General features: G+C 41.9%; 1 protein-coding gene across 3 annotated transcripts in view; it reads right to left on the reverse strand.

Moving 5' to 3' along the window:
- LOC308697499 (protein NLRC3-like) overlaps window positions 1–20,765 on the reverse strand; it is a 32,315-nt gene that overhangs the window by 3,561 nt on the left and 7,989 nt on the right. Inside the window, exons 2-8 of one of the 3 annotated variants that reach the window (XM_081376795.1) lie at window positions 17,724–17,798; window positions 12,958–13,017; window positions 11,070–12,839; window positions 10,721–10,894; window positions 9,163–9,336; window positions 3,445–3,618; window positions 2,944–3,116 (exon numbers count right to left, since the gene is read on the reverse strand). In XM_081376795.1, coding sequence (XP_081232921.1) covers window positions 2,944–3,116; window positions 3,445–3,618; window positions 9,163–9,336; window positions 10,721–10,894; window positions 11,070–12,839; window positions 12,958–13,017; window positions 17,724–17,773 — 2,575 coding nt within the window. In that variant the 5' untranslated portion in view covers window positions 17,774–17,798. Of the gene's footprint in view, window positions 1–2,943; window positions 3,117–3,444; window positions 3,619–9,162; window positions 9,337–10,720; window positions 10,895–11,069; window positions 12,840–12,957; window positions 14,088–17,723; window positions 17,799–20,765 lie in introns of those variants that run through there. The other 2 variants (XM_081376796.1, XM_081376794.1) reach the window with 2 other exon arrangements.

Consider the following 20,765-nt stretch of genomic DNA (forward strand, 5'->3'; position numbering starts at 1 on the left):
CGCGAAGACACCTTCGCGAACTCATGATCGTGCGGAGGGGATTTCCCCTCAGGGAGAATCCCTTTGTTCTGAGCCACCACTGAAGCGGTCTCATGTGCAATAGGCCAAAAGGAATAACGTTGGACGCTGCTGCAATGAGACCTAACAGTCTCTGGAACTGTTTCACAGTGAGTAACTGGCCTAGCTTGATCTGACTTACTGCAACGAGAATCGAAGCAATACGAGCAGGGGAAAGTTGTGCCTGCATCGTCTTCGAATCCCACACCACACCGAGAAAAATGGATCTCTGTACTGGAGAAAGCACACTCTTCTTGGCATTGAGCCTAAACCACAATTTCTTGATGTAAGCGAGAACGACATCTCGATGCCGAACCGCCTGAGACTGTGATTGAGCTAAAATCAACCAATCGTCGATGTAATTCAGAATGCGGATGCCTTGTAAACACAGAGGAGCTAGAGCCGGATCCATACATTTCGTGAACGTTCGGGATGACAGTGCTAGGCCGAACGGAAGAACCCGATACTGGTACGCTTCGCCCCCGAAAGCGAACCTCAGGAACTTCCAATGTTGAGGAAGAATAGACACATGGAAGTAGACGTCCTTCAGATCTATCGCGACAAACCAGTCCTTGGACCTGATTTGTGACATGATCTGTTTGAGAGTGAGCATCTTGAACTTGAGCTTTCCTACAGTGCGATTTAAAAGACGCAGATCTAAAATCGGACGCAACCCCCCGTCTTTCTTTGGAACAATGAAGTATCGGCTGTAATAACCTGACCCCCTGCTGGGAGGAGGAACCCGTTCTATAGCTCCTTTTTGAAGAAGAGTCATAACCTCCTGTTCCATTACCAGAGCCTGCTCGGGGCCCACCACAGTGGGAAGAACCCCTCTGAACCGAGGCGGACGAGACCTGAATTGTATAGCGTAACCTCTTTCGATTGTGTGCAGGACCCACTGAGACACATTGGGAAGATTTTTCCACTCCACTAGAAAATCTACTACGGGTACCACGAGACGCGACGCTCTGTTTCTGCTGCGCTCTCTGCTTTGATGAACTACTCGGCGGCTGGGACTGCCCTCGCTCAGCAGTCCCAGAAACTTTTATTTTGAGGGGGATAAATTTATGAAATGCAGCTGCCTGCTTCTTTTCTTCCTGAAACCTCTCAGTGACAGAATGTAGCGCATCACCGAAGAGGCCAGCAGGAGACACAGGGGCATTTAAAAGGAGAGATTTATCTTTCTCTTTCATAGACGTTTGATTAAACCATAAATGCCTCTCTGTGGCCACCAGGTCTGCCATAGACCGGCCGATGGATTTAGCGGTCTCCTTGGTGGCCCGGAGAGTTAAATCAGCTGTCTGTCTGAGCTCATTTATAGTTTGAGCTGAAATTTCTCCCCCCTCACTCACTTCCTTGAGCAGATTGGCCTGATATGCCTGCATGATAGCTATCGTATGCAAGCACGCAGCCGCCTGACCCGCCGCTGAGTATGCCTTTCCCACCAGCGCGGACGTATTTTTTAATGGTCTGGTGGGAAGGGCCGGTGCTTTAAGCGACGATGCCGATTCGGGAGAGAGATAGCTCGCAAGCATCTCCTCCGCCCTCGGCATCGTCACATAACCTAATGCTTTAGCTCCCATAATATTACCGTAAGCGTTAGATTGGTAGGTATAAATTCTACTAGAAACCGGTCTAGCCCAGGTCTTCGACACCTCAGTGTGAAGATCTGGGAAGAACGGTAAGCACCGGCAAGAAGGCTGAGAATGTGACGGCAGAAATCTCTCATCAAGTTTGCTTTTATGTTTAGACTCCTGCCTATCAACTGGCCAATCAATACTGAGCTTCTCAACAGCACGAGATAAAACATTCATAAGCTCATCTTCAGCAGGTTGCTGGAATGACGAGTCTCCAGTCTCATCTGTTGCAAGACTTTCAACATCCAGCTCCTCAGAACTGGATAGCTGAAGGACTTGAACATCACGTGCCTTATCCGGGTCGGAAGTAACCGCAGAGCGTGCTTCCAGAGCCTGGATAGAGGCACTGGGTCTCACCGGTGAAGGTTGAGATAGGGCGGGGCCCATCTCAAACCCCGCGGTGAGATCCATTTGCAAACCCCACGACAGACGCCGCCGCTCTGCCTCGACAGAAGTGGGACCCGAGCCGTGGGGAGCGCGCAGCGAACCGCCCTCCTCAAAGAGCGATCGCCACGAGCGCAGCGTTCTTAATGGAAAGCGCTCGCAATGCTCACAATCAACCCCCTCAAGAACTGACTGGGCATGTTGCACTCCCAAACAAGCAACACACAGTTGATGTGAATCCCCACCTGTGATATAACGAGTACAGGGGGGAACACACTGCCTATATTGTTGCTTGCTCGTCATTTTAACTTCGCTCATATTGTTTTTTTTTTATATATGAAAAGCCTAGTCACACTAGAAACAGACAAACACACAATATTTCTTTGCTGATTCAAACACACACAGAGAGCTGCTGAAGTAACAAAAAGCTGTTTTGCTTGTGTATTCAGGGGTGCTTTATAGTTTCCTGGTCAATGACGTCACTCGCTGTGACGCTCAGTCTCGTCATTGGACTGATTTTTCTGGAGGCATTTCCACTGCGATTACACGCAGCGGTAGTCCCTGAAGGGGAACTATAGTGATAAATATTTACCATTATCTTTTATTGCAATTTATAGTCTCTAAAAATACATAATTTAGGGACAAAAAAAACAATGATAAAAGCAAAGTATTGAATTGTTTGAAATAAAAAGAAACTTAAAGATATTTAATTGTTGCTATAAACTATTATACGATAAATTAATTAATCAAACTCTTATTAAACATGTTTATAGTGTCTAATTCACCATCACAAGGAAACTAAACAAAATTTCAATTATAAAAACTTTCAATTAAAATATGAACAGTTGTAATCATCACTTCTTACTCAACGTCTCCAGTTTATAATGTGGATCTTTCCTCAGATCAAAGAGCGGGTTCACATCTGAGTCGCTTAGATTATTCCATGACAGATCCAGTATTCTCAGGTGTGAGGGGTTTGATCTCAAAGCTGAAGTCAGAGCAGCACAACCTTCATTTGTAACACCACAATACTCCAACCTGTAGAGAACAATGATACTCTTCAGTCTCAGTTCAGGAAACACTGATATAAATGATATGATATATATGAATTTCTCCTCAACAGATTTATATATGAAAGCAGTTGTCACCTCTTCACGACATCCAATCATGTTTTTGACTTGTAAAACTATCAAAAGTAAAATGACCTCAGAAGCTTTGGAAAGAATCCACTGAAGGTACTATCAATTAGCTGAATCATTTTCAGCTAATTGATAGTACACTTTTTTGTATATATTATTTTTGTAAACCATTGATTATTCACCACAGGAGAAAACCAGACGACATTGAGACTTTTATAAAATCTTACTCGAGTATCTCCAGTTTACAGTGAGGATCCTGCAGTAGATCTGAAAGCTGCTTGACTCCAGAATCTCCGACTTTATTATCAGACAGATCCAGTTCTCTCAGGTGTGAGGGGTTTGATCTCAGAGCTGAAGTCAGAGCAGCACAACCTTCATCTGTAACACCACAATTCCTCAACCTGTAGAGAACAATGACACTCTTCAGTCTCTCAGTTCAGGATCTACAGCTCAGATAAGCAGGAACTTCACAATCAGAGACTTAATCCACGGCACCATTAACAGGTCCAGTCTAATGGTGCGTTCACACCGGATGCGAATAGCGTGTCAGGCGCGAGTAATTTCAATGTTAAGTCAATGCAAAGACGCGTTACGCGCGTAAAAAATCCCTGCGGCGTGAATGAGGTGTAGAGCGCGGCGGGTAGACGCGAATACGCCTCATTCGCATGTCAAGTTTGCGCGAATTGAGCGTCTGGCGTGTTAAAGTAACACTAAGTAACTTTTCAACCTTCATAATATATTTCCAAAATCCTTGTGATGGTACATCGACTTAAAATAGGTTGAATGTCACGTCTGCCATAGCCTGACGGGGTTTGTATAGTTTTTAATCGTACTTTTAAACTTCGGGGTTCGGGTAGTAACCCCCGCGCACAAAAAGAACTACAAAATTCGACTGCTTTACGGCATAGGCTACCTCACTTCCCCCAACACGTCCTCACATGCTGTTGGACTTGCAAGTATATTGCTTATATTGTATATCACTCGGACAAGCACCTGGCGTTCTTGTTGATGGATTAGTAGACATCTTCGGAGGCTAGCTGTGCTTGTTCGATGTCCGACGATTTGTAACGCGTTGTGTTTATTCCCCAATCGAACTCGTGTAACTGTCTGTCACACGTTCTACCGTCCACAGCATTACTTGATAGACAAAAATAGGACAAGAATGAGCGTCAAACAGAAACAACCCGCTTGTTCGAGGCGCACATACAATACAGACTGCCGAAAGTTAAACAGGGCGCGCGCAGCTCTTAAAGGGGCCACACCTTATTTCCACTCGTTACAGCTTCTATCCGACTGAACGGGGACCGGTATACAGAGGGGAGGGAATTAGGCCGTGAGTGAAGAGACTGCTCTGCGTGAGTGGTATTTACGACAGTAACGTTAAATACAAGTAGTCCACAGCGACTCTAGGGGTCGTTGTTTGACCAAAACGGAAATCCTACATAGTGGGGCTTTAAGCGTGTTACGCGCGAATGATTTTATTAGTTCTTTTTGTGCATTCACGTGTTTTACGCGAATTCGTGCCTGCCGCCCGAGTTGAAAAATCTGAACTTCTGCGTTAATTCGCGCCGCGTTAACCAATCAGGAGCCTGCTTGCTTCGGTCACGTGGTGAAGTGACAGTTTATAATGTTATTTTATGTTTGGCCTCAATAAATTATTTTGTAATATGACTAAAATGCACAACAAAGCAAATCTTTCACATAAAAACTCGATTTCAATATATGAGAGATACTCCTATTTATTCCATATCTATTCTAGATTATGAAACATTAATAATCTGATGTAAAGACCACAAACACAATTTAGTGTATAAAAATCAAATAAAAATCACAGGACAGGTTTCACTTTTGGAGGCTGGCTCCATTTATTAACAAAACAAAAATAAATGACAGATTAGGTGGGTGCGGGCGGGCTCGTCAGGCAGCGACCACTCGAGGCCGAGGCCTTATACGGCCTACGCTGTCAGCGTCCTCACCGTTAGGTCCACCAAACCTAGCTCCTGGAGCAAATTGTGAAACTCCTGAAACCCTCCGGAGGGTCTGGTGGACCCGAGTACAGCGACGATGTCCCCTACACAGCTGTTCCTGCTCTCCAGAGTATATATGAGCGGTGACTCTCTTGATTAATGCTAATGCTCGATAAACATCTAAAAAAGATGTCCGCCAACGGGTTTCGAAACTTTTGCCTCTTGATGCGCGTAAATTTCGCTTCAAACATTTGTTTTTCCCGTAATGTTTACGCATCACGCGCATCAAGAGGCAAAAGTTTCGAAACTCGCTGGCGGGCATCTTTTTTAGATTAATTAACACAAAGTGGTCAAGCGTATAACTAGACGCGGCAGGCGCGAATTTGACTCGCTATTCACGTCCGGTGTGAACGCACAGTAAGGTTCAGACCCGCTTCTACAAACTACTTGAGTGGGTTAATCTCCATTTGATAAAAATTGCAAGAATATTCAATAACACTTAATTTAACAGTGTTGTTACGTGTGGATATAATATTGAACCGTTAGTGTGTGTTATTTATTTCCTTTGAGTTCGTAGGTGAAGTTTTGAGAAGGGATTTTCCCTGCACCGCGGAAGTGAAGTGACGTCATGGGAGTTCCTGCTATTTAAGCCGTGACGGTGTTGATGGCTCTCACTCTCTCTCCGCCTCTTTCGCATGATTGCCAGCGGGGGGTTTCTCGCCTTGCGGCGAGCTCACTCTCGCTTCGCCTCGCCATGCTGGAGCGATCCTTACGATTGTGTTTTTGATTCTATTTTATTCTTTAACACCAAATAACTGGTGTTATTTTCTCAGTACACTTTTTGTTATTTATTTAGTACAGCGAAGGTAAGCAGTTGCCCGGAAGATTCACCCGTTTCAGTTCTTTTCGGGAGCTAGGTAAGATCAATCCTGGAACAATAGGTGTAGCTAAGGGTTCCTTGTAGCTGCCCTACCTGTGTTGTTGATTTATGATTATTGTTTGTCCATCTCTTGAGGTGCTTTATATCCTCTCATTAAAAATTATGGCGTGGTTGACATCAGAAACGTTCCCCAATCGTCTGTGATTTTTGATATGTTTGGTCCTTGTCTTTTGTGTGTTTTTGAAAGAGCCAAATTAGATTAAGGGCCGTAACAAGTGTCCTTGTTACATATGTGTGATGCAGAGTCAGGAGCATTTGGATCCATGTGCTGATACTTTATTGAAATACACAAGCAAACAAAGCAAAACAGACACGGTAAAGTAGATACTCAGGGGAAGTCCAGAACTCAGGGTTGTTACCAGGCAAGGTTCGGGGCAGGCAGCAAACGTTCATACAAGTGTCCTTGGAAACGGGCTAGGATCGAGAAACCAGGAATTCTAGGAAATAACCAGGAGATTGCTCAGAGTTGTATTCCGTGGCAGAAACAAGACTTCGCAGGGAACAAAGAGAAGCAAGGTCTAGATCAGGGGTGCCCAACCCAGCTCCTGCCGATCGACTGTCCTGCACAGTTCATCTCCAACCCTAATCAAACACACCTGCCTTTAATTTTCAAGCGATCCTGAAGATGTTAATTGGTTGCTTCAGGTGTGTTTGATTAGGGTTGGAGATAAACTGTGCAGGACAGTCGATCGGCAGGAGCAGGGTTGGGCACCCCTGGTCTAGATAAAGGAAGCTGAGTGAGAACAGGTGGCAGTGATAATGAGGATCAAACAGGGATGGTAGGTGATGAGTGTGATGGGACCTAGAACTCAGGGGAGAGTGATCTAGAGGGACCAGGAGGAGGCGTTGTGGAGCACACCGTGACAATATGTTACATGAACTTACCATAGTAATAACAGGTAAATTATGCATAATTGCACGTAATTATCCCTCAACCAAATCCTAATCTTACCCTTATCCTATACTAAGTACATGTGGTTGCTTAATATTACTCAGTACTTAAATATATAATTACACTGTAACAATGACACCTTAAAATAAAGTGTAACCAAATATATTTTTTTTATGCAAGTACCCAAAATCATCAACATATCTGTAAATGAACACGGTTGTCACATCTTTACATCATCCAGTCATGTTTAATCATTAATATTGTAAAATGATGTCAGACACATTGGAAAGAATCTAATGAAAATAAAAGCAACATTCCCATTAGTAATTTCACAGTAGATTTTTTGTATGGCAATCTGTTACGGAAGCAGACTCAAGAGAAGGAGATTGAAGTTAATAGGGAGTGGATGAACTGAAAGCAGAAAAGTGGAAAGTGCAATGATACTTTGGAGAGCGGGATGCTTGCAGTGAATAGTGTGTTTCTTCTGACGGGTGTGATGACTGGGAGATGATGCAGTGAATGCTGGAACTCTGAACAACACTAGACTTGGAGACACAGAGGAGAATGGAGACTGGAGAAGGGTCGCTGGAGATATCAGGTAGTAGTCACTAGGGATGGCTGACACGAAACAGTTGTTCCGAAGCTTTGCGAGATCCCGAAGCGCAGATGTTTCAAAACACTGAACCGAAGCGGGATTCAAAACACCCATGTCACGTGACTATGGCCAAACGAAGCCTCGAAGTGTTTCACTAAGTGTTTCATCAGGTGTGGCCCGCCGAATCAGCATTTGATTGACACGGTCTGGAACAGACCACACAATCGCACATCTGTATAAAAGTGAAATCAACGCATATTGACCTCATGGGTTTTTGTGAGATGAGTTTGATTTTGAGATAGCGGATTTTTGATGATATAGTGACATTTATAGTGCGATTTGTTTAGTTATATTTAGGCTTACATTTAAATTTAAACATTGACTGATAGGCTAGAGACAGACAGAGTATACATATATACATATATATATATATATATACATATATATATATATATATATATATATATATATATATATATATATATATACACACACACACAGATAGATTAATAGATACAGTATATACGTAGCCTAGATAGATAGATAAGATAGATAGATAGATCAATGGGATTTTTATGATGTTTAATATAAATTTTTAGGAAAACTGTAAGTCAAATCAGTTAGAAAAGATATAGCACACTAAGTCAGAACATTCTGAAGGTCTGAACATCAGGCCCACCATCATCAACATCAACACAGGACAGTTTATGGGAACATTTTTTGATAATCGTATCCGTGAAACCCAGATGATACACAATGCTACAGCTGATACCACAGTGGAAGTGAAAAAATACCTCAACGATGCATTTTTGCCCAGAACTCATGATCCCCTAACTTACTGGAAAGAGAGAGCAGTAATCTTTCTTCATTTGTATGTCCTTGCTAAAAAAATATATTTGCATGCCAGCAACAAGTGTCCCTTGTGAGAGGATTTTTTCTAAGGCTGGAGAAATTATCTGTAAAAAAAAGTGGGCTAAGTCCTTCTACAGCAGAGAAATTTATATTTTTCAATAAAAATCTATAAAAAAGTAAGACATTGTGGCTTGATTTCTTTTATTAATATTAATTTTTCATGACCAAAATAACATTATGCACAGTGAGAAGCCACAGGTTACAAGCTTCACATAATAAAAAATACAATAATAAAAAAAACACCACATTTTTGAATGGCTTGTTGTCAAGGTTGTTTCAGATCAACACCTGCAAGTGACCACTAGGTGTCACCGTTGAGATGGGTGTCGGATTGTTTCAAAGCCTCGACACAATATGGCACATTTGCTTCAACTGTTTCAGTGTTTCAGGATGCCTCGATCTGCCCATCACTAGTAGTCGCTAAGGCAGGGTAAGTAGTCCTCTTCATACAAACGAGACCGGACAATGAACTGTGAAGTGTGTGTCTAAATAGTGGCAGTGATGAGGGTGATGATGAGGTGCAGGTGTGTGTGATTAGAACTCAGGTGAGGGAGTGCACTGTGATTGGCTGGAGTGAGAGCCTGGCAGATCTGTAACACAATCATTATTTACCATATGAGACATTTTATAAAATCTTACCACAGTTTCTCCAGTTTACAGCGAGGATCCTGCAGTAGATCAGAAAGCTGCTTGACTCCAGAATCTCCTACTTTATTCAATGTCAGATCCAGTCCTCTCAGGTGTGAGGGGTTTGATCTCAGAGCTGAAGTCAGAGCAGCACGACCTTCATCTGTAACACCACAATCCCTCAACCTGTAGAGAACAATGACACTCTTCAGTCTCTCAGTTCAGGATCTACAGCTCAGATAAGCAGGAACTTCACAATCAGAGACTTAATCCACGGCACCATTTGATAAAAAAAATTGCAAGAATATTCGGTAATACTTTATTTAACAGTGTCCTTGTTACATATCGTCACCTTCCTAAAATAATTGCCTAAGTCATTTTTCAGGTTTCTCAGAAAACACACAAAAAAATGAAAAATAACTTCAGAGATCCCATCTTGAAAAGCTTGTAAAATTGCCTTTTAAAATTTTTAAATTGCTTGTAAAATCTTTTGACTTAGGCCAAATAAAACGGCCTAAGTCACACTCTTGACATAGGCCATTACACTGCAGGGGTAGAACTGCATGATCTGTTCAACTGAGGATGTGGGGATTTTACCAGAGGTGGCCAGCATCATGATGAGATGACTAATATGCAAAAAAATCATTTTTGTCAAAAAATGACTTAGGCAATTATTTTAGGAAGGTGACGATATGTTACATGAACTTACCATAGTAATAACAGGTAAATTATGCATAATTACACATAACTATCCCTCAACCAAATCCTAATCCTACCCTTATCCTATACTAAGTACATGTAGTTGCTTAATATTACTCAGTACTTAAATATATAATTACACTGTAACAATGACACCTTAAAATAAAGTGTAACCGAATATTATTTTTTATGCAATACCCAAAATCATCAACATATCTGTATATGAACACGGTTGTCACATCTTTACATCATCCAGTCATGTTTAATCATTAATATTGTAAAATGATGTCAGACACATTGGAAAGAATCTAATGAAAATAAAAGCAACATTCCCATTAGTAATTTCACAGTAGATTTTTTTGTATGGCAATCTGTTACGGAAGCAGACTCAAGAGAAGGAGACTGAAGTTAATAGGGAGTTTATTGAGACAACAACTGAGCAGATGAACTGAAAGCAGGAAAGTGGAAAGTGCAATGATACTTTGGAGAGCGGGATGCTGGCAGTGAATAGTATGTTTCTTCTGACGGGTGTGATGACTGGTAGATGATGCAGTGAAGGCTGGAACTCTGAACAACACTAGACTTGGAGACACAGAGGAGAATGGAGACGAGACTGGAGAAGGATCGCTGGAGATATCAGGTAGTAGTCACTGAGGCAGGGTAAGTAGTCCTCTTCATACAAACCAGACTGGACAATGAACTGTGGTGAAGTGTGTGTCTAAATAGTGGAAGTGATGAGGGTGATGATGAGGTGCAGGTGTGTGTGATTAGAACTCAGGTGAGGGAGTGCGCTGTGATTGGCTGGAGTGAGAGCCAGGCAGATCATTAACACAATCATTATTTACCATATGAGACATTTATACAATCTTACCTCAGCATCTCCAGTTTACAGCGAGGATCCTGCAGTAGATCAGAAAGCTGCTTGACTCCAGAATCTCCTACTTTATTCCATGACAGATTCAGTTCTCTCAGGTGTGAGGGGTTTGATCTCAGAGCTGAAGTCAGAGCAGCACAACCTTTATATCTAACACCACAACCACTCAACCTGTAGAGAACAATGACACTCTTCAGTCTCTCAGTTCAGGAAACACTGATATAAATGATATGATATATATATGAATTTCTCCTTTTACAGTATTCCTTAGGTACAAAAACACGTGCTAAACTCATAAATATGATCATGTTTTATCAGTGTAATGATTGTTGTCAGAGTGACTTACTGAACTGATCTGGATACTTTAACCACAGGAATCAGCTTCTGAAGAGCTTCATCTGCTGTATTTCGTGCTCCAATAAACTGATTTAGATAAAAAACATCCATCTTCTGCTCTGATGTCAGCAACACATAAACCAGAGCTGACCACTGTGAAGAGGAGAGTTTGGTTCTTCCTATTTCTCCAGATGTCAGATAACGTTGAATCTCCTGCATCAGAGAATCATCACCCAGTTCATTCAGACAGTGGAACAGATTGATGGATCTCTCTGGAGAGCGATTCTTCCTGATCTTCTGTTTGATCTTCTGAACTGTTTCCTCTTTGTTGTAGAAGCAGCTTCCAGTCTGTGTCAGTAGTTCTCGTAAGAGAGTCTGATTGGACTCGAATGAGAGACCCAGAAGGAAACGCAGGAAAAGGTCCAGATGTCCATTCTTACTCTGTAAAGCCTCATCCACAGCTCTCTGATGCAGCTTAGATAATGAGTGATATTTCTTCTGGTTTAAGATTTTAGAAAATAAACGTTGTCTGGTTTTGTCAAACACATTTCTGTTCTCATTTGTAAAGTAAATGTGTGCATATAGAGCTGCTAGATGTTCCTGGATGCTCAGATGAACAAAGCAGAAGACTTTCCCCTGATACAAGCCCAACTCCTCTCTGAAGATCTGAGTGCACAATCCTGAGTACACTGATGCTTCTGTCACATCAATGCCACACTCTCTCAGGTCTTCCTCATAGAAGATCAGGTTGCCTTTCACAAGCTGCTGGAAAGCCAGTTTCCCCAGTTTGAGAATCATGTCTTCAGCTTTCACTCTCTTCTTATAGTCCTTCTCATGTTTGATGTTGGTCTGAATGATCAGGAATTGTGTGTACATCTGAGTGAGAGTCTTGGGAATCTCTCCTCTCTCTGCTTCACTCAACATCTCCTCTAGAACAGTGGCTGAGATCCAGCAGAACACTGGGATGTGGCACATGATGTGGAGGCTCCTCGAGGACTTCAGGTGTGTGATGATTGTATTGGCCAGACTCTGATCACTGATTCTCTTCCTGAAGTATTCCTCCTTCTGTGGCTCACTGAAGCCTCGTACCTCTGTCACTCGATGGACACACTCAGAGGGGACGAGATCCGCTGCTGCTGGTCTGGAGGTGATCCAGATGAGAGCAGAGGGAAGCAGATTCCCCTCAATGAGGTTCATCAGCAGCTTGTCCACTGAGGCTGGTTCAGATATATCACACAGTTTCACTTCACTCTTAAAGTTCAGAGACAGACGACACTCATCCAGACCATCAAAGATGAACAACACTTTATATTTATCACTGGATATTTCTCTTTCTTTTGTTTCAGGGAAAAAGACATGAAGAAGATCTGAAAGACTGAGTGTTTTGTCCTTCATCAAGTTGATCTTTCTGAAAGGAAGTGGAAATATGAGCTGGACGTCCTGATTCTCTTTCCCTTCAGCCCAGTCCACAATGAACTTCTGCACAGAGACTGTTTTTCCAATGCCAGCGACTCCCTTTGTCAGCACAGTTCTGATGGGTTTGTCTTGTCCAGGTAAAGGTCTAAAGATGTCATTGCATTTGATTGGTGTGTCCTCTGTTTCTGCTCTCCTGGATTGTGTCTCAATCTGTCTCACCTCATGCTCATTATTGATCTCTCCACTTTCACTCTCTGTGATGTAGAGCTCTGTGAAGATCTCATTCAGGAGTGTTGGGTTTCCCTGCTTTGCTGTTCCTTCACACAGACACTGAAACTTCTTCAGCAGGTTTGATTTGAATGTGCTTTGGACCAGTTGAGAATCATGAATGAAAGAATAATTAGAAGAAATGAAAGAAATAAAAGAAGAAATTAGTAAAAGTGATAGTAAAATATCTTTATGTCTAGACAGAAATGTTGTACCTCAGATTAGATGATATATGTCTTCCCCTAAATGTTCCTTGAGTGTCCGTAGACTGTTCACTAATTATAGACAAACACGGAGAGAACAGAGACAATACAACAGAGTCGAGAAAACAGAGACAAGAATTTATATAGTGTTCATACAGAGCCAGATAGAGCGGTGCCAATGAACTCCTCAACGCTCCTGTTAACACTTTAACCCCCTGGGGTCGACAATCGAGTCGGCGCGATAGGCTCGCTTTTTTTTTTATCAGTTCAAACAAGATTAATTTTGCTCTGTTGACTTTGATATTACAAACAAGTTTCATACATCAATCGATTCTGTTAAATGTGTATTATTTTTGTGTATACTCACAATAAAAACAAAGTGTTGTGCTTTTTGCCAAATAAAGAAAAATAAACATGATGTGAGTTCTGCTTTTTCTCTGTCAGTGTAGTCCATTCTGAAACGCATCCGAAAATGAACTGTAACTCAGCGAATACTCAGTCAAACAGGCATACAGACGCACAGGCATGAAGCTTGAATTCTCTTCTTTTAAATGAAGTAATTTATATAAAAAACAAATATTCTCATCTTGTGAAATCTGTATTAAAAGAGAGCGATTCCAGCTGAGCTAATTAGAGCTCATTCAAATGTAATGTGACCCCGCCCACGGAGAGCACGTGCTATTCAAACGCAAATGTCTGAGGCAAACCTGTGAACGCCCCCCATATCAGCTCGAGAAAACACAAGTTTAATCAGATCATTGTAGCCTACTTGTTTACACCATCTGGCAGCACTGTGAGGAATAATAATAATGGAAAAACTACCTCAGAAGTGCGGGTATTTCGAGGAGCATGGATCCGACTGAGCTGAGGAATACTGTAGTAAGTTTTTTTTCCTTCTCAAGTGAATCGCGTTTCTGTGAATGAATGAACGGCAGCCGCAGAGATGCGCACTGTTTACCACAGCTCGCAAAAAGACAGTTTTAAATTTAAATTGCGTTTCTGTGTGAATGAATGATGATGTTTTAGCAAACTGTATTGCTATACTGAGATGAGTAAAAATCGAATGAAATATGTTGAAATAAAATGTAGGCTATTTGTATAAGCAACGTATTAAACTGCAAATTAACATTTATATGCCCTAATATTTCATAAAAACAACGTTACAGTCAGGCGAAATATGAAAGACAACATTTTGTTGACTAGATTTGGGTACAGTTTGTACTGTAGAATATACTGCCACATCAAATAAGCATTTGTTTAGCAATTTCTGCTCATATATATATATATATATATACAGTGCTATGCATAAGTTTAGACACCCATACTAAAGTTGACTAAAAAGAGGAATAAAAAATCATCTTTTGGAAACTGAACTTAATGCCTTAATTTAAAAAAAAAATAGGAAAAATCCAACCTTTAAGGACACCAGTTTTCTTTGTGAATGAATAATACATCGTAAATAAATAAATGTTCTTCCTTAAAATACAGGGTGCATAAGTTTGGACACCCCTATGTTAAATTCCCATAGAGGCAGGCAGATTTTTATTTTTAAGTATTTAAAAAAAAAAAATTTAGGATACTATGCATCCTGATAAAGTTCCCTTGGCCTTTGGAATTAAAATGGGGTACTTTCCATAAAATCATCTCTCAATGCAAATCAAACTAGCTATTAGGCTAACTGAAATAAAACCTGCCAATCTCTAGGTATGGTGAAGGCTATGTGATGATGTGGGGCTATTTTAATTTGCCTTATTAGGCTATAAACAGAATTTCACATTAGTTTATTCACATTTATTGTTAATGTAAACCAGGGGCGTCGCTAGACACCTTTTACTGGGGAACGTGCCCCAGTATAAATCTGCTGTGCCCCAGTAAATCTGAAGTTTGAGTTTAACAAATTATTTTATTTGTCAGAGTATTTAATAGAAATTATATTATAGGGTAATAGAAATTCTCTATTTGCAACGCAGTAATAAACAATCAACGCTTGTAAAAGCAACGCAGTTTACATTGTAAACGTGTTGCTCGTTGGCATATTTTAACTCGACAATTCAATAATCTAACAAAGTGTGTAAAATGAAACGTTAGCTTAGTTTACCATGGTAAAGTTCGTTACCGCCATGTTGACGACGAGTAACGTTAGGCTAACGTTAACGTTATGCTAACGTTAACGTTATAACATAGGTTAAACTGGGCACAATCCTGTCAACACACACAGAATGTTTTTTTGTTTTTTTACCTTGCTTGCTGATCTCTCTCTCTCGGTGAAGTGAATTCCGTCTCTTCCCCGGGCCAGACACGAACGTCGCGAACCAACAAAAGACAGACCCCATTACCTACACTGGATGCTCTGACGCGACACGACAAATCCCAGACAGTGTAAAGCCTGTTTTATGCTTCTGCGTTGAATCGACGGCGTACCCCCACAGACCCTTCTGCGTCGACGCGAACACCTCTCCGCCCCCTCCGCCGTAGCTCGACGTGCACCTCCAAAAAATTTTAACTACGAGTCGAGGCGACGCAGACCACAAGGGCTGTGATTGGTCAGATAATACATCATTTGCGGAGTATAATGCTTTAACATGCTATATAAAAATCTCTGTGTGGTATTTTGAGCTAAAACTCCACAAACACACTCTGGGGACATCAGACTTATTTTACATCTTGTGAAAAGGGCATTATACCACCCCTTTAAAGGTGCACTAAGTAACTTTTTTACCTTAACCGAACAGCTTCGGAGTCATTGGAATAGTTATATGACTTGTTTCGGGTTGAATGGTGGTCGTCGCGCATCCCCCGAGCGCCTGTGAGCGGAAAAACCACCCTTGCAACTTTGGGCCAGCGGATCGCGTCAGGAAGTATCGCGTGATATCAGGTCTCGCGATGTAACAAATTGCTTTACGGCACTGCACACAAAGCTAGGAAAGCTTTGTCTGAGGACGAAAGAAAGGAAACGGCAGACTGACCGAGCAAGGAGTCAGACTCGAGTAAATATCGTTCATGTTGATGGACTAGTAGACATCTTCAGATGTTATCTGTGCCTGTTCGATGTCCGACGCTTTGTAACGCGTTCTGTCAGGAGGAGAAATAGGGATAGCTCACAGATGAAGTTATTACCGAGAGCCAGACAGACTCACGGAGGCGATTGGCATCTCACAACTTGCACTTTAATCCCCAGTCGAACTCGTGTAACTGTCTGTCACCCGTTCTACCATCCACATCTTTACTTGATAAACAAAAGTAGGATAAGAATGAGCATCAAACTGAAATAACCCGCATACGGGTGTCCGAGGTGCACATGATACAACACAGACTGCCGACGACAGTTCAACAGGGCGCGCGCAGCTCTTATGGTGCGTTCACACCGAACGCGAATAGCGCGTCAGGCGCGAGTGATTTCAATGTTAAGTCAATGCAAAGACGCGTTACGCGCGTAAAAAATTCCTGCGGCACGAATGAGGCGTTTAGCGCAGCGCGGTAGACGCGAATTCGCCTCGTTCGCGCGAATGACGCGAATTGAGCGTCTGGCGCGTTAAGCGCGTTACGCGCGTTATGCGCGAATGATTTTATTAGTGCTATTTGTGCATTCACGCGTTTGACGCGAATTCGCGTCTGCCGCCCGAGTTGAAAAATCTGAACTTCTGCGTCAATTCGCGCCACGTTAACCAATCAGGAGCCTGCTTGCATGCTGCTGTCACGTGGTGAAGTGACAGTTTATAATGTTATTTTATGTTTGGCCTCAATAAATTATTTTGTAATATGACTAAAAATGCACAATAAAGCAAATAAAAACATAAAACTCGATTTCAATATATGAGAGATACTCATTTTGTATTGAATGCTATTTATTCCATATCTATTCTAGATTATATGAAACATTATTAATCTAATGTAAAGACAACAAACACAATTTAGTGTATAAAAAAAAAAATCACAGGACAGGTTTCATTTTTGAAGGCTGCAGCTCCATTTATTATCAAAACAAAAATAAATCACAGATTAGGTGCGGGCGAGGGTGAACCTCGCGCCGGGCTGTACAGCGCGAGCTCGTCAGACAGCGACCACCACTCGAGGCCGAGGCTTATACGGCCTACGCTTTCCTCGTCAGCGTCCTCACCGTTAGGTCCACCAAACCTACCTCCTGGAGCAAATTGTGAAACCCCTGAAACCCTCCGGAGGGTTTGGTGGACCCGAAAACAGCGACGATGTCCACTACGCTGCTGTTTCTGCTCTCCAGAGCATATACGAGCGGTGACTCTCTCGATTAATGCTAATGCTAATGCTCGATAAACATCTAAAAAAAGATGGCCGCCAACAGGTTTCGAAACTTTCGCCTCTGACGCGCGTAAATTTCGATTCAAACTTTTGATTTTACGCGCGTCAATTTCGCTCTTGACACGCGAATGCACACAACGTGGTCAAGCGTATAACTAGACGCGGCAGGCGCGAATTTTGACGCATTTTCGCGTCCGGTGTGAACGCACAGTTAAAGGGGCCACACCTTATTTCCACTCATTACAGCTTCCATCCTATTGAACAGGTACCGGTATAGAGGGCGGAAGGGATCAGGCCGTGAGTGCAGAGACGGCTCTGCGCGAGTGCTATTTACGACAGTAACGTTAAATACAAGTACTCCACAGCGACTCTAGGGGTCGCTGTTTGACAAAAACGGAAAGCTGCCTAGTGTGCCTTTAAACCCTGGCAAACACACACAGCACCCTGTTATGTGCAGAAAATGAGTCTTCTATAACATTAAGATCATATGAAGATTGAAGTACCTGAATCCTGGAGAAGAATCTCCATGTCTGAATGTGTGTGTGTCGTCCATGATTCATTCAGTCTTCATGGAGCTCCTCGAGTAAGAGATCAAAAACACTCATTCACACAAACTCAAATACAATACATTTCATTTGTCATTTCCTTCAGTGTGTTTATGGAGACCAAATAAATCAGATTTATGATTTATAATCATTAATTATTAGACATTATCAACATTTCATTCCTGGTTTAATGTGATTTTCAATCATGTTAATGAATGTTCAGAACTGGTATCATCTGAATCAGCAGATTCTCTTCTTCAGTCAGATCTGTAACGTTTGCACCAGTATTTCATCTGTGTGTGTTTAAAACAGAAATATCTTGGCTGAACAGACTGGGAAGTTTGTAACACTAGTTTAATGTTCTTCCACTGAAGCCTCAAATATTGTACAAATGGGACAGTTTACTGTAAGCCCACATTTAATACATCTGTATGCAGGTTTGCGCTGCACAACATCAGGAAGATCAGGCCTTTCCTAACTGAGCACGCAACACAACTCCTCGTCCAGGCCCTGGTCATTTCTAGGCTTGACTACTGCAATGCTCTTCTGGCCGGACTTCCAGCATGTGCTACCAAACCTCTTCAGATGATCCAGAATGCTGCAGCTCGTCTTGTCTTCAACGAGCCCAAGAGGGCCCACGTCACCCCTCTGTTAATCTCTCTGCACTGGCTACCTCTCGCTGCTCGCATCAAGTTCAAGGCATTGACGCTTGCTTACAGATCTATCACAGGCTCAGCTCCCTCCTACCTTCACTCACTCCTACGAGCCTACATCCCCACCAGACGCCTACGATCAAATCAACAAGCGACGTCTTGTGGTTCCATCACAGAAAGCCACAAAATCACTTTCCAGATCATTCTCATTCACAGTTCCATGCTGGTGGAACACTCTCCCCACCCTCATCCGGAATGCTGAATCCCTGACAACATTCAAAAAACAGCTGAAAACCCATCTCTTCCATGAGCACCTAAACTCATAAAAAAAAAAAAAAAAAAAATAATAAAAAAAAAACCTTTCCCTTAAAATCCCACTTATCATGCTTATGCTACTCTGAATAATGCCTGAACTTCGTATTCTGAACACTTCTTGCGTTGTTGTTGTCTTTTGCCTCTTCATGATGACTCGCTTAATTTAGTCCTGATTTGTAAGTCGCTTTGGATAAAAGCGTCTGCTAAATGACTAAATGTAAATGTAAATCTGTGAAACTGACTAACATACACAGATATTTGTTCAAGATCTTTTACAACTATATAAACATTAAATGTTTCCTATTCGTTTAAGTTTAATTAAATGTTCAATAAAAATGACATTATTTATAAAGGGAGATTGTAACAACAGCACTCTTTGTCATTGACATTCACTTACACAGAAAATGATATCAAAGTTTAAGAAACACAGCACACAAAAAAAGAAAAGAAAAAAAAAACGGTTAAAACAAACTCTACAGATGTTAAAGAAAAAAATGTTACAACACTGTGGTTTCTAGAAACTTTGGCTTTTAGTAATGAACCGAAAATTAGACCTAGCCTACATAAAAAATTGTAAAAGTGTATTTTAACATAGGGTCTAGGCTATATGTCTATGTCCAATAATTGATAAGTAAAAAAAAAATTAAAAATGCATATTAAGAATTTCATGTGTAATGTAGCCTACTTTAATATTTCATGGTTACTTACGTTATTGAGGATGTACGTTAAGCAGGGGCGGCTGGCCAATAGAGGGCACTAGGGCGCCGCCCCCCATGAGCAAATACCATAGACTGTAGGCAAATACATGTAAATACATAAATAAATCATATATACAAATTATCAATATTTGTGTGTTTGAGATAGTAAATGCACCTAGTATATGTGAAAAATATGATAGAAATTCAAAATGTCTGTTTTTTCTACACGTCCCGTCTAGATCTGTACACGTGATCAGCTCTGGGGCGCTGGAGAAAGCGCCCCAGAAAGGCGGGTCTTTGGAGCAGCTTAGCCAATTGCTGATTTTAGATATAAATGTTTGACATAAACTGTAGCCAATCAGCGAGCTAAAATCTAGTCAGCTATGGGCGCTTCGCCTAGCGCCCCAAACTGCGCGCGGCCGCGAGGCGCGAGCAATGGGCGCGAGCCACTACTAAAGTATCGAGTTTCATTCTATAGGGCGCCATTTTTACTGTATGATAAATTACAACGGCGAACAAAATGACTCCAGACGACTCTAACTCGATTCAATCTCTTGTCCAATATCCGTTTGAAAGACGAAGCTTAGTAAATAAACTCCGTGTGAAAGAGCTGGGCCCAGATCAACCAGATATTTCGATCAGACAACAGGCAAGTGATAAAGGAAAGCAGAACGTGCGAGGCTTCTCACGCAGCTGGTATACCAGAAAGGCTTGGTTGGCTGGATGTTCTCATGTTAATGCCTTATTTTGCTTTCCGTGCATACTTTTCAAAAATACGGGGACAGATCCAGCATGGACAGTTACCGGAATGAGGGATATGAAGCACTTGTCAGAGAAAGTAACGAAACACGAGAACACCAAGGTACACATGGATAATTCCGTCAAGCTAGCTGTACTGGGAAGGGTTAACATCGCGACGCAGCTTGATGAAGGCCACAGGGTTGTGGTGAGGAAACACAACGAGGAGGTGGATAAAAACTGGCACATCTTATCAAAAATAATCGACTGTGTGAAGTTTTGTGGGGCTTTTGAGCTGGCCTTGCGTGGGCATGACGAGACTGACACCTCGAACAATCCCGGCATTTTCAGGGGACTGGTGGACTTCGTTGCCTCACTCGACAGCGTGCTGGAGGAGCACCTCAAGACAGCCACCGTTTTTAAAGGTAGCAGCTACGTCAAAGACGATTCAAAATGAGTTATTAGACTGCATGCTGTCAGTGCTGAAGGATTACATTCTGGAGGAAGTCAAGAGCGCAGATTTCATCTTTACACAATAAATAAAGATGGCGGCGCGTGAACAACGCGAGGCTCAGCGTCTCTCTAGAATTTGTTTT

This window comes from Scardinius erythrophthalmus (assembly GCF_964197995.2).
Source record: "Scardinius erythrophthalmus genome assembly, chromosome: 10".
Classification (NCBI taxonomy): domain Eukaryota; kingdom Metazoa; phylum Chordata; class Actinopteri; order Cypriniformes; family Leuciscidae; genus Scardinius; species Scardinius erythrophthalmus.